This window comes from Miscanthus floridulus, chromosome 5, assembly GCF_019320115.1.
Source record: "Miscanthus floridulus cultivar M001 chromosome 5, ASM1932011v1, whole genome shotgun sequence".
NCBI lineage: Eukaryota > Viridiplantae > Streptophyta > Magnoliopsida > Poales > Poaceae > Miscanthus > Miscanthus floridulus.
In genome coordinates this window covers 125,739,979-125,754,322 of record NC_089584.1, presented here as the reverse complement: position 1 = coordinate 125,754,322, position 14,344 = coordinate 125,739,979, and the positions used below count along the sequence as shown (strand labels likewise).

General features: G+C 44.6%; 1 protein-coding gene across 1 annotated transcript; it reads right to left on the bottom strand.

The window, feature by feature from the left end:
* Positions 1-15: 15 nt before the first annotated feature.
* Positions 16-1,625, bottom strand: LOC136453470 (phenylacetaldehyde reductase-like). Its single transcript, XM_066454037.1, has 6 exons — positions 1,416-1,625; positions 1,132-1,301; positions 852-1,037; positions 595-757; positions 306-492; positions 16-230 (listed from the first exon to the last, which is right to left on the bottom strand). The coding sequence occupies exons 1-6, from the start codon at positions 1,540-1,542 to the stop codon at positions 89-91; spliced, it is 975 nt and encodes a 324-aa protein (XP_066310134.1). The 5' UTR covers positions 1,543-1,625; the 3' UTR covers positions 16-88.
* Between the last annotated feature and the right edge of the window lie 12,719 nt (positions 1,626-14,344).

Below are 14,344 nucleotides of genomic sequence, written 5' to 3'. Positions count from 1 at the left end.
TGATTGTAGACAAAATTGTCTCAAGATCTTGAATTTATTTGACCCGCATAGTGTTTACAAAAGTTTTCCATAAACCATACTTCATAAGCTAGATGAGTCCTTTGCTCCTAAAGCAATCCACGGTGTCCTTGATGGTTTCGTCCAGTGGAGTGAAACGAACACCCAATTTGATCAATTTCTTGGAAGGCTCCTTTGCTCTCACCACCCAGCCTTGCTTGTCCTCCCGGATTCTATTTTGAAAAGAAAACATTAGCAAATTGGAGAACATTTTATAACTGTTAAAGTGGTTTTCATAGATGTGTCACCTCTGAACCGGATGTTCAGGGTAAAGATCAGCAATCTTATTGGCCAAATCAACCAGGCGTTCAACGGATTCGATGCATAAGTGGCGTCCTTGTGCTGATGGGTTCTCGTACAACATTATGAGAGAGTGCGCGACGTCTCTCACATCAACACAGCCCATGTAGATGTCGTCCAAGTCAAGCCTCTCGCCTGGGTAGTTTGCACTCTTTAGATACTTCGTACCATGAGAGCATATATAAATATTCATCTTTTGCAGATTTGCAACACAACAAGAGACAGTGATTGACTGACCTCCCAGAATTTGCAGCAACAGACGCAGACTGGTGTTAACTGATGGTGTTAACATTGGGCCCAATACCATCCCTGGATTGAGCACAGCTATCTGCAACCCCTCCTTCTCGGCAAAGTCCCATGCGGCTCTCTCTGCCAGTGTTTTGGATACGCTGTACCAAATCTGCAACTCAGAGCATAAATGAGCACAAGCATGAAGCCCTGAACCATAGCATCTGCAACAGTGCAGCAGCTTTGAGGACAAAACAGCCAGTTACCTGAAGCTTCTTGAGCAGCTCAACGTCGGCCCAAGAATCATCATCTATGACCTTGCCCGCAGGCCAGTTGGGATTCGGCACCATAGCCGCCTGTGACGACATGAGCACAACGCGGCCGACTCCACAATCTTTAGCGGCACGCAGAACGTTGAGGGTTCCCTTCACCGCAGGTTCCAGCAGCTCCTTCTGTGTGCATGCGCGGAACCAATACAAGTGTTACCTACTCGAGCAATCTCGGATTATGCAACGATCGGGTGATCGATCATGGAGAAAGAATTGCCTCCGGATCTTCTGCCTGCAGTATCATAGGAGACGCCAGGTGGAAGACACCATGGGCGCCTTGGATCGCTGGCCGAACGGAAGCAGGGTCGACGAGGTCCATCTGGAACAGCCGGAGACGCGTGTCGGCGCCGCCCATGGCCTGCAAGTGCTTCGTCTCGCCCTCATCTTCTGCAGCGAAAATCCGGCAGGTTCAACCGGGCAACTGAATTTGAGGCTACACGGCGAGCAGAGCAGGAAGAGGTCTGGGAGCTGAGCCAGCATCGGAGCACATGTGTCACTTACGGAGGTTCTTGACGGTGGCGTGGACGGTGTAGCCGCGGTCAAGGAGGCAGCGGACGAGCCAGGAGCCAATGAAGCCGCTGGCGCCCGTCACGCAGAGGAGGCGGCCGCTGTCCCCGCCTGCCGCCATTTCGTTGCGCCGGCGTTGGTGGCCTGCCCTGCCCGCCTGCCGGCTGCCGCTCTTAAATTCGCACGAAATCACCAATGTCGCTAGCGAACCAAAGGCACGAGTTGGCACGTAGAAAGAGACGGAGCAACGTCCGGCCTCCAGTGCCTCGCGCGCCTAGCAGCGCCCCGCCCGGCGTGGCGCGCGTACGTCCTCACTCCTCAAGCAATAGCTGCCACACAGACATGTCATACAGTAAAAAAAATCTTGCTGCTCGTCGATGGAGACGTCCTAGCAAGCAAGGCTGCTGTGTCTCGGTGTCTGCGGTTAAAAGTTAAACTCGACCACTATGATGGCATACTTGATTATTGGCTAGCATTCCTTGAAGAAAAGTCCTGGGAGTCCATCTGGCCCCGGCGTATTGTCCTTTGGCATTTGAGAAGTTGCTCTTGACACTTTAGGCCGTTTCGTACCGATTATGGATCACTTTTCTGAGCTGGTCTGCGCCAAACAGCCTCCACTCGGAATTTTTTTAATCCTTTTCAAATCTTATTTTAAAAACAATACCATCCACTTTTTATTTTTATTTCTAACATTTTTTGCACGCCAACAAGCTTGGCGCGACAAAAAAAACACGTTGCGCGCTAGATTCATCTGCGCGGTCCTTCCCATCTGCCATGGTGGACCACGATTTTCCTGCTGAAAAGCTTTGCCGCGCCACTCTTGTTGACGTGGCAGCACTGTAGCACCGCACTAACCGTGCTGGTGCGTTAAGATCCAACCTTGAAAAATTCATATCTTTTTCATATGACCTTGGATTAAAATGATTTATATATAAAAATTGTAGCTTTCAATGAGACCTTCAACTTTCTAGTTTTGAGTTTTTCCATTTGAGGTCATTAAGATAGTAAAAAAATAATACAAGGTTTCAACAGCATATCAATTTCATACGAGCGCTTGTCACATTAGAAAAATCATATTTTTTTACGGTGTCAAAGAAAGATATTTTTTATATAAAAGTTGTAGCTCTTGATGAAATCTATAACTTTATAGTTTTGAGTTTTTTATTTAAGATTGTTAAAATACTAAACAATATTTTAAAGCCACAAGTCAGACCTCGATGAGATCTACGCAATCTCGCGTGGCACCTGGACCTCGTCGTGCCGACGCTGACGCTCCACGCCGCCGCGGTGGGCGTGTGGAAGTACTGGCGCCTGATTTTTTTTTGTTTTTTTTGGCCTTTTTTTGATAGTTTGTTGTAAATATGTCTCTGGAGGTATGCTTTCAAAATACAGACCCTTAGCTCAGCGCTAGGGTAATTGGCGCCGAGTTAACATGTCTCGGCGCCAACATATTTGGCGCCTAAGTTTCGGGGCCACGTAGGCGTTGACAGGTATTCGCGCCGAGCTTGGCGTCGTAGATCTTGGCGCTGAGCTTGGCGCCAAAGGTCTTGGCGCCGATCCTGCCCTACATGTGGGTCCGTTTTCTTTCTCTCTTCCTTCCACTCCTCTCTTCCTCTCCCGTTCTCTCTCACCCCTCTCTCTGTCGCCCGCCTGACACCGCCCGGCACCGCTCCTCGTCGCGCTGCCTTGCCCCGAGCACAGGCGCCGCGGCCAGCCGCGCATTGTCTGGCCGCACCCATCTCCGCATCGTGCCGCTCTGCGCAGGTAGCCGCGTGTCGAGCCGCGCCGCGCTCACGACTGCTGTGCCGCCCTCCCGTCGTCGAACCCAGACGACCGCGACCGCGCCGGCCCCTGCTGCGCCGCCCTCCCTTGCCCGCTCCACAGGCGCAGCGGGGGTCGTGGACCAGTAGCGGGGTGCCGGTTGCAGGCCTCTTGTGGCCACCTGCCCCCGCCCGCTTGGCCGCTCTGGTTGCCGGCCACGAGCACGCGTGGGCGCACGGTAGCTTCCCCATTTACCGTCTCTGCCTCCAATCGACCAGTTGCGCCTCCCTTGCACTCGAGGTACATTAGTTTTTTAATTTTGTTCTTATTTAACAATGATTATTAGTTAGTTAGTGTGGTAGTGATTTAGATAGGTAGAAAGATATTTAGATTGATAGGTTGATTGATGGATACTTTACATAGTTAGATATATAGTTAGTTACATAGTTATATAGTTAGTAAGATAGTTAGTTAAATACTTATATAGTTAGTTACATAGTTAGTTAGATAGTTACTTGACATAGTTAGTTTGTAGTACTTAGTAGTTAGTAGTGAATTGATAGTATCTATTTAGTTAGTTATTACGTACTAGAGACCTTGTACTTAGTATGTTTCATTTATATTGGACTAAAGGAAATGTGCTTCGTTATGTGTATGAACTAGATGGACGACCTAGTGAGCATATATCATGGAGGCACCGTGGAAAGATCGCTATGGATATGTTGAGTTTGTTGACATGCAAAGCATGCCTGTGTTATTCAATGAGAAGCCTTCATTTAGTGAGTTGGTTGCAAGGGCTCGAGAGGAGCTACATTGCCATGATGATGATGGCATCGCAGTTGAGGGTGTACTTCACCTAGGTTCCCCTCCCAACATCCTTAGGAAGATGATCCCAATTGGGTGTGCAGATCAGTGGGAGAACTATGTGAGATCGGCTATGAAGAGCCAGTTCCAAAGTTTGGACATGATTGTGCGTCGGGTGTTAGTTGATCCCATCCCTCGTGGGTTTTCCCACCAATGGGTCCGCAGGCACACTTTGACCCTCCCGTCTTAGAACCTAATATGGATGTGGAGATTGCACCTACGGTTCCCGATGCTCAATCTGCCCCCAATGAGCTAGTTGGAGATGCTTATTAGACTCATGATGTTGTGGCAGATCCTCCTTATGAGATCCCTTTGACATAGAATCATCCGAGTAAGTGTCTTATCCGCATCATTATTGGGAACTTGCCCCCCTTTCTTACATCCATTTTTTTTATTATTTCCTGGTTTTTTCTACTTATGTTGCAGGAGACATTCCTAACAATGTGGATGTGCCCCCTGTTGCTGCGCAAGTGCACTGTGGAGATAGATTCCGTGGCTCCAATAGTGTTGAAATTATGAATGATTTGGAGCCATATGAGATGGCAAGGGCTCTTGATTCTGATGATGATCGTCTTGTTGGAGAGCTGACAGAGAGTGATGTTGAGATACTGAGGCATATCTTTCTCGACCGCCGTGATCCAAGAGTTCATGAGTTCAGCGATCTTGCTCATTCCAATCAGGCATGTGTAGAAGGACATGATGATGAGCTGCTAGAAGCTCCTGAGGCCAGCCCTAACATGGTAATTAAGAAGGGTAGGGTATTCAAGGACCTCCCTGCATTGAAGAGGTGGTTGCAGGCGTTTGCAATGATACGAAAGAGACCTTACAAGGTCTTGCATTCATATGCGGAGCGCCGTTACACAGTTGTGTGTGACAAGGAACACTGTCCATGGAGGGTTTGTGTAAGAAAGCAAAAGGTCACCAAAAAGTGGAAGATCACAAAAGTTATCGGGCCACACAATTGTGCTGACCATGTGCTCACACTGAAGCATCGACAGTTGACATCTACCCTCATTGCCAAGTGGTTAATGGTAAAGCTTGGAGGGCTAAGCAGCGAGCGTGGAAGATGATATATGGAGACTGGGGGGATGGGTATGAGCAGTTGTGAGTACTTTTCAATGCAATCAAAGCGATGAATCCAGGCATGCATTATGAGTACATCCTAAAACCAAATGCATGGAAGGCTGGGAGGCTAATGTTCTTCCATGCTTTCTAGTGTTTCCCTCGGTGTGTCGAGGCCACCTAGTGAACCCATAGTTTTTTCGCATGGGCGTCCCATCTTCTCCATTGATGGTACGTTCTTGATTAGCAAATACCAGGGCACACTTCTTATAGCCATATCCTATGATGCGAACAACAAGTTGGTTCTTTTGGCATTTGCTTTGGTTGAGAAGGAGAACAATGATAGTTGGGGATGGTTCTTGAGGCTAGTCCGGATATATGTGGTTGGGCCTGGCAGTGAGGTTGGCGTCATATCTGATAGGCACTAGGGCATACTTAGTGCAGTGCGAGAGCAGATAGAGGGGTATGCACCTTTGCATCATCATTGGTGTACTCGGCACCTTGCCAAGAATCTACTCTGGAAGGATGGTGTGAAGGATAACTTTGATCTGTTCTAGGAGGTTGCTCGACAGCTTGAGGATAAGTACTTTCAAAAAAAGTTGGAGCAGGTCAGAACTGTATCAAATGCAGAAGGTAGACAATGGCTCACGGGTTTGATGAGGGATTTGGAGAAATGGACAAGAGCCCACGACGCTGGTGGATGGAGGTACGAGTGTTAGTATAGCAACATGGCGGAGTCATTCAATAAGTTGCTGTTGGGGATACGTAGTATGCCCGTGAATGCAATCGTTCAATTCACCTACTACAAGCTTGTTGCCTGGTTCGTAGGACATACTTCTTCAAGTGATGGAGACTACAATAAGGAAACTTTGATTTGATCCATATATCTTCGAGAGCAAGGTATCCTCCCCCCTCCTATTTTTTTCGCATCGTTTCGGTATATATTAGTCGGATTTTTCAACCTAAGAATCATCATTACTTAGGGTTTCATGCAATTTTTAATATTTGTATTATACAACCGTAGGATGCCAAGGCGTGAAAAAGCTAGCAAACCAAGGTAACCTCAGCGCATGTTGTTATATTATGGGTTCATTGTTGCAGATCAAATGGGAAACCCTAGGTTTAGGTTTTAATGTTAATTGCTTTCGGTTCTTAGAACAAAATTGGTTAAATTGTAGTTATGGCCGAATGACCGAAAATGCCTTCGACCCATTGCCTCTGCCTAGTGGTGTTTCAGTGCCCATGTACTTTTGTGGCGATCCTTCCAAGGTAGCCAAGTCCGATGACGAGAACACGTATAGGCAGAGGTATTGGATGTGTTCCAATTTTGTGTTTGAGCCTACACTTCGTCAACGCCGCATTAACAAGATGGTGAGGAATTGATGTTGTGTAATAATTATTTTGTGTCATATGAAATCTTGCATTATTTTTTTATTTTGTAACAATTGCATTTGTTGCAGACCCCTCCACCGCTCTGTGATTTTGAGCAGTGGATCGACACTAAGATCAAGCCTGAAGACAAGGAATGGATGCAAAAACTGTTGTGGTGGGAGGCAGAGGACAAGAAGATGATGGAGAAGAGACGCAGAGAGGAGGCTGTAGAAAAGGAGCACAAGGAAGAGGAGGAAAGGAGGTGTGTTGCTGCGCATAGGGAGGAGAGGGAGAAGAAACTTGAGCGTGCACACCGAGCGAAAGCAGCGATGGAGGAGAATCCTGATGCCCTGAGAAAGGGAAAGTGGCCTCGCTGCACTCAGTAGTCTCCATGACTTGCTAGTTCTATGGTTTATTCATGAACATTGTTGTCTACTATTAGACTTTTCATTGTGTTGTCATGTAATGCACTTTAAGTATGGGCATACTTAGGTCATGTACTACATTATTTAGTTTGTCGGCATATACTTCTAGTATTATTGTGTTGTTTAATGTGTCATAGTATTGGACTTTTCATTATGTCATTGTTTTCATTATCTGTGGTCATAATATTTAGTTTAATATTGCGGACGTAGTGAAATGAGATCACGTACTGTAAATAAAACCTAACAAAGTAGGGCATTATATAATTCAACACGCACAACACATGAAATGGCATGTGAGAACATGTACCAAACTAGGGTATAGAGGTTCTAAACTAAACCTAACATGCCTTAGGTAATTGAAGCGAACAACAAGCACACGAAATGGCATGTGAGAACATATACCAAACAAGGGTACATAGTTCCTTCGACTGAACCTAACATGCCTTAGGTAATTAAACCAAACAACAAACACATGGATGTGCGATGTGAATAAGATAGGCTCGTCCTAATAGTGTGGCCACATAGCAAATTGTGTTGCACCTTCTCCATAGTAGCCTCCCATTGTTGATGGTGGCGGTGGCGGGGGTGACGGCAGAGGCCCCTTGTTCTTGTGATTAGAGCAGGTGCAATATGGATCATTGTAGAGTACCTCTTGTAAACCCACACCATTATTGTTGTCGTCGTCTTTGTCTTCCTTGTAATCGCTGCTAATTTCCCTTTGTAGATCGAAGATATGGTTCTGCAGGTAGTAGATGTACTGCTGATGCGAATAAGTTGGTCGATGATCGACCCACCTAGTGAACCCATAGTTTTCTTTGGACTCGGAAGACTACAATAAGTATGTCCTGTAAGTTATAAGGGTATTCAAGAAACATATTTAACAAACAAAATGTAATAGCAATTACCCATGCTCGCGGGCATTTGAAGAAGCGACGACCTCCGTCGATCCCCTCGGTGAACATCTACACTAAGCAGTCATCACCATGCAAGCATTTTGGCCAATCTTCTTTCCAGTTATCGTATCCTCTGAGAGGGCACTCTTTAGTGAAATCACTCTTGCTCTCGGGGGTAAACTGTGTAACACCTCTGATGTTACGAGCTCGCTAAGCACTGAGATTATGGCCTGAGAGATAGATCTATAAGTATAGTGAGTTAGTTTAATCAAATGCGATAATGAAAATTCTAATAAGAAAATAAGAAAAGTAGCTTTAATTGTTTGGCACGAAAAGTGATTTCTATAAACAAGAATAAAACATAACTTGTATATGGTACTTAAATAAAAATTGAAGTACAAGTTTTGTAGATGGAAATGCAACATTAACTTTTGGGAAACAAAGGTTGTTAATTAGTGTTCTTGGAAGCTCAAAAATCAAATTGGAAATTAAAATTAGCCCTTTTCGTTGAATCGGCAAAGATTTGAAGTGGTGTTAAAAGTATCATTTTTGGCGAATTATATTGAACAACTAGTTAAGTAGTTCCTAGATGTTTTGTTTCTATGAGTTAGTATGATGTATGGACTAGTGTGTGAAATGTGTAGTGGTTGGAATTAATTAGGTTTAGACTATATCTGACTGCTCATGCATCAAAACTCTTGGTAGTGGATATTTCTGAACAACTTTATTGTCACGTGTCTTGGTGTAGGATAACAAACACTTGTTTTGGAATTCTTCTATAGCTTTGCTAATGATGTCCTTATCCTCATCAAGTAGGTCTTCATAAGGCATCATAAGGATGTCACTGTTGTTGTGAGTTGCCATAACGATTATGGGGTCCCACCGAGCGTGCCAAAACGTGTGTCGGCACAAAAATATGTTGATGCGCCTGGCACACAACAAGCCGAAAGGATCAGCTCGGAGTAGGCCTAGAGATCCGCTTGGCTTTAACGCAGGACCAGTCGATCCTGCGAATTCCCGAAGGCATGCTAGTCAATTTGACCTGCAATTGACAAGGAGAGAAAGTTTATCAGTAATTTAGGGTGAAACGTGCTAGTTTTGCCCAGACAGTTCCAAGTGTGCCGCTTCGAGAGCAGCCAGACGGGAAAATCGACTAAATAGCCGATACGAGAAGAAATCAGCTGTTAAGAACCATAACGCTCGTGGGTCATGATTAATTTTATAGTAGCGAATAGAATGCATCTAGTTCTAATGATCCTTTCCCTTAAGCTATTAACATGTATGCATCAAAGATGCATCAGTGGCTAAATTAGATTTGATCAATACGTGGTGTAGAGCCAATGAATCCGGTAAAAAGGGATATGCCACGCAAACAATCGACTGTTTGATATAGACAGATCTACAAACCATCTGGATCTAACCTATTGTAGTCAATAGTGAGGTTCGACCGGATCGATGCAGCTATGATGACGATGATAGTCTAGAACCAGAAAATCCATAGAACCGACCATACTTCAACGGGTTCATGAAAGCGTGCCATATCTGTGAAAGCGCAGGCGAATCGGCTAAAATAGCCGATTCGGGTAGGAAAGGGATTACAGCATGTGAACAATCGACTGTTTAACATGGACAGATCTATAAACTCATCAAATCTAACATGTTATCCTTAACAATGGGGTTCGACCGGATCGATGGCAGCCATGATAAAAACAAAAGATCAAACCTTTAAAGTCAATAGATCTATTTACATTTAACAGAATCATGAAGACACATTATAAGCGTTAAAGTATGGGCAATCGGCTATTTAACCGATGCAGGCATAGCAAACAGCCAAGGTCATGCCTGGTCGAAAGCAAATCTACCGGCTAGCATACTCCAATTTAAAGTGCTAATAGTGGGGATCGACCAGATTGTTACAGCCATAATAGCGAGCTATAGACCATATTCAACTAGCTAGTAAACCTAATCAAAATCAGACATGCGTTGACCGTGTACTATACACGATCAAGATCGAAGTAGAACAACCGATAAAACATAATCCGTCGCTTAATGTATGAACCATCGCAATGTGACAAATAAACAATGGACTAAAAGGATGTGAGGCCGATCTAGATCGATCTCGATCAGGTAGGTTGATATTGCTGAAACTAATGACAACAAGAACATCAGCAAGATCGGTAACTTAATGAATCTACCCGAAGGATGCCACCCTTAGGTAGAGCCAATAACTTGACCTTAATCTAATTCGAGTAGTGGAGGTCGAACTTGACCGATGCAGCCATACTTGAACTAGATAAGGATCGATAACTAACTCATACTAGAGCTCGTAAGAGGTCGGCCAGACCGATGCAGCCTTACAAACAGAAGTATAAGCCATGACGGTACTTACAGACAAGCCGAAGGTTGATCGGATCGATGCAGCCCTGCTTGTTGAAGAACTCGCCGAGATCTACAGTACTCCTACTCCTAAGGGTTGGCGTAAAGCCAAAAAAAGTAATTGGTATTGATTGATTGGATGTCTCTTATAATAGCCAGGGTCCAGTATTTATACCTAGGATTTAAACATGAATCCTACTCAAATACGACTTATTACAATCTTTGAAATAAAAGAAAACATTCCTAATTTAAGATAACTTGGACTCCAATCCTTTTCCCTTTTGTAGAGTCTGACATTTTTCCGACGCCAACCGTAGCTTATTGATGTTATCTGCTGATGTCATCCGAAGAGAGCCGATCCCAGTACCGCATCTGAATCAGCTGATATCGATCCTTATGCAATCAATTCCTTGATGACACAATCTTGGAAGCTTCGAGTTCCCGTGTTCTTCTTCCCAAATTTTGGTGTAAACAATCAAATACCTAGAAGAATGAGGCATGGGAGAGGAACCCAATTTCTTACTGACCCTGAGCAGTATGAGTGTGGCAAGTGCGGTAGACTGGGCCACAATTCATGCACTTGCCATTGGCAGATTAGTGAGGTGCGACTATTGGTTGTTTTTATTATTTCATATTTATCGTATTCATTCCATTAATTATGCATGTCTCAATTTATGCTTCTAATTGTGTCAATTACTTGTACATTTCTAACTTTATGTTTCATTGTATATTGAATTTCTATTTCATTAACTTTTTTGTAGGATGATGCAATTCCACCTGCTCGACCCGCCGTACGAGGAGACCCACCGAGGACGTCTCATAGCGGAGGGACAGGTAATAATCTATACGTCTTGTTCAAATTTTTGTAAGCATATATGTATTCGTGAAGTAATGGGAGACTATGTTTTATTTCATGCAGGACCTTCCACTCCATTGTCCTAGAACCCACAACGGGTTCTTGGACATGCAGTACGACGACAGGTACATTCCTTTCCTGCAAAGAGCGGGCATAGATGTCATCTCTTTTTAGGTTCATAATGGGCTGCCCACATTCAACTCAGCGGCCTTAACTGTGTTGGTTGACATGTATTATCTTCAACCATTGCCTCCATTCATATGTATTTGTTCATGCGCTTGCCTTTCTGATATGTAATCTTGCTTTGTCTAAAATGTAGGTGGTGGTCGGAGACTCACAGCTTTCACTTGCCTTTCGGAGAGATGACAGTCATGCTCTAGCATTGTCAGGAGATGCTAGGTCTGAGGATTCATGGCAACAAAGTGACTGGGCCATGCAGGTCAGAAAGTTGGAGAGCACGAGTAGAGGCCTTCCTTGGGCGTGAGGTTGGTGAGCAGCAGGCTCGCACTTCTGGAGTTCTAATCTCCTGGCTCCGGCAACAGTTCACACAGTGCCCTGAGGAGGCAAACGATGAGATAGTTGGGTATTACTATAGGGCGTGGATCCTACACCTATTTGCCTGTGTTCTCTTCCTAGACGCAATGGAGGACACTACGTCGTGGATGTGGGTCCACTGCCTCACTGACTAGGACCAGACGGGTCAGTACAGCTGGGGCTCTGCAGTGTTGGCTTTTCTTTACCGGTAGCTTTGCGAGGTGTGTTGTCGGACTTCATCCTCAGCCTCACTTGGTGGATGCGTGTACCTACTCCAGTTGTGGATGTGGGCTCATCTACCAGTTGGCTGTCCTGAGGTTGTGGCTCGTCGTGACTGGTTCCCTGGTCAGCCTCCACGTCGGTAGCTGACATGGGCATACCTTTGGGACCAGGTTAGAGTTCCGCACGCAAGGTTAGAGTGGGCGTACATTGAGTTCACGAATGAGCTAGACACGCTCACGGCCTCTACTATAAGTAAATTTTATTTTCCATGCTGGTTTGAAATGGCTTAGTATAGCATCTAACATCTTGTTTCAACATGTTGCAGGTGTCGTGGGAGCCATACGATGGAGAGAGGGCACTTCCTATTCGGTTGAGCAACATGTGTGGGTGCGACTACGACTTGTATAGGATGAGGTGCCCTCTAATCTGCTTCTATGCTGTCAAGTTTCACCTGCCAGATAGAGTTGCACACCAATTTGTAGTGAGACAGCTTTGGCCAATGGCTCCGTTCTCGACTAGTGTTGACTTACACAAGTGTTATGCTATTTCAATTGTCCCGTTATAGTCCATTTCCATTAGTTCCTATATAAGATGAAGTAATGATGACGTACGTGCACTTTTAATATGGTCACATGTATATGGATTGAGATGAATGTGTGTGTATGGAATGCATATATTCGTGTCATATTTTTGTTTGGTTTGCATAAAAAAACAAAGGCAACTCTGCCAAAATTTTCTGCACAAATTCATATTACTTTGTATAAAAACTTCACTAATGATGGCGTATGTGACGGCGTATGTGACGTGCAGATTGGATTGTCAGAAGAACAGGAAGATTTTTTATGGAAGAAGCACCACCACTACTACATTGAACAGTGGGAGCTATTGGACGCCAACGTGGACGAGAACGACAAGCCGCACATGAACCATGAGTGCAGGCGCTACCAAGCTTGGTACCAAGGTGCGACATGTTGTAGGCTGAGGCTACAATGGACAGAAGATGACTACGCTGACATTGAGTCCTTCGACGATGAAGACACAACGTGTGACCAAACTACTCATGTAGGAAGGCAGATGGAGGCATGACCAATCTTGGACAGAGTGGTAAGTCAATTGCCTTATTTTTCTATGTTCAGTTGTACACCAATACAATCTTACTGAGAACTTTGTTGCAGGGCAACACCCTCAAATGCTCGGTTGAAGACATTGAGTGCATTCATCCAAGAGTTAGGGACGACGACACGCGTAGCTTCCTAGACGTAAGATTCTAAAAATTCTTTCAAGTATCATATTAATACGTTAAATTCTTTTAGTTAACATGATTTTGTACAACAGAGACTGTCACGTCGGCTACGCCGTACGGCTGCTCGTTGTGGTTGTAGGACAGCCATGATGCAAGACGTGCACGTTCCTTTCGCAGGCAGAGGAGGCTTAGGTTCGTCTAGCCAAGCACCTACAGGGTCCATAGGCATTGTGTATGAGGATGAGGACGAGGATGACGAGGAGGTGGACCAGAGGCATTAGGAGATTGGACCATCTCAGCTACAGGATGCTCCCTCAACTCAACCTACACAACCTCTAGGCACTAGGCGACACCATCTACCTGACCCTTACACTCCAGGCACCGACGCTCTTGGTCACAAGGATAAGGGTAAGACTAGGAGGCAGTGAGGGTTTGTGGTAGAGTTTGTGGTAAGATGTTATTATGTACTATTATGGACTTTGTGGACTTTCATTATGAACTATTATGGACTGTATGGACTATTATTATGGACTATGAAATACTATGGACTATAATTATGGACTGTGTGGACTATTAATATGCTCATGTATATGGTTTGAGATGAATGTGTCATATATTTGTATGTTTGAACATGTTGTATTGAGGTTAAATATTCATGTCATATTTGTGTATGGATTGCATAAAAAAATAGGGGAAATTATGCCAAAATTTTATGTCTAAAGTACATTTGTGCAGTATACCTATACCATCTAGCCTTTATAGTGATTTATCATGTCACTGTCGAATAGGATTTTCAGTGTCCTTCAAAATAGTGATTGAAGTCTGAATTCGACTAGGCTTTTTAGTCATGGAATCTAGGCTCTCTAGTGTCCTTTGATGTAGGCTTTTCAGTGTTTCTGAGTAGATTTTCTAGGAGCATTTACAACACAACACAACGGCAAGCAAACCTACCTCCGCCTATATATATGCGTTCCAGGATGCATTGCTAACCAAAAGCAAAACCAAACTAGTATTCGGTTTTGTTGGAGTAGGAATGTCTGGAGGGTCATCTAGAGGAAAGGGTTTTAGGAGTGGGAGAGGAAAGGGGAGGACAAAGGGAACTTCCATTGTGTGGGAGGGGTGTCTTGGGTTTGATTTCTTTGAGGAACCAGTGTATTAGTTTGTGGCAGAACCACCTAAGCTAGTGCCTCCTAGGAGTACTTGTCTTCCATTAGACACTAAGTACTCAAGAGAGGGCGCTAAATTATACAGTTCCGTCGAGCACACACCAAGGGAGAACTCAAAAATTCATATTTTCCATCAGGATCACAAATGAG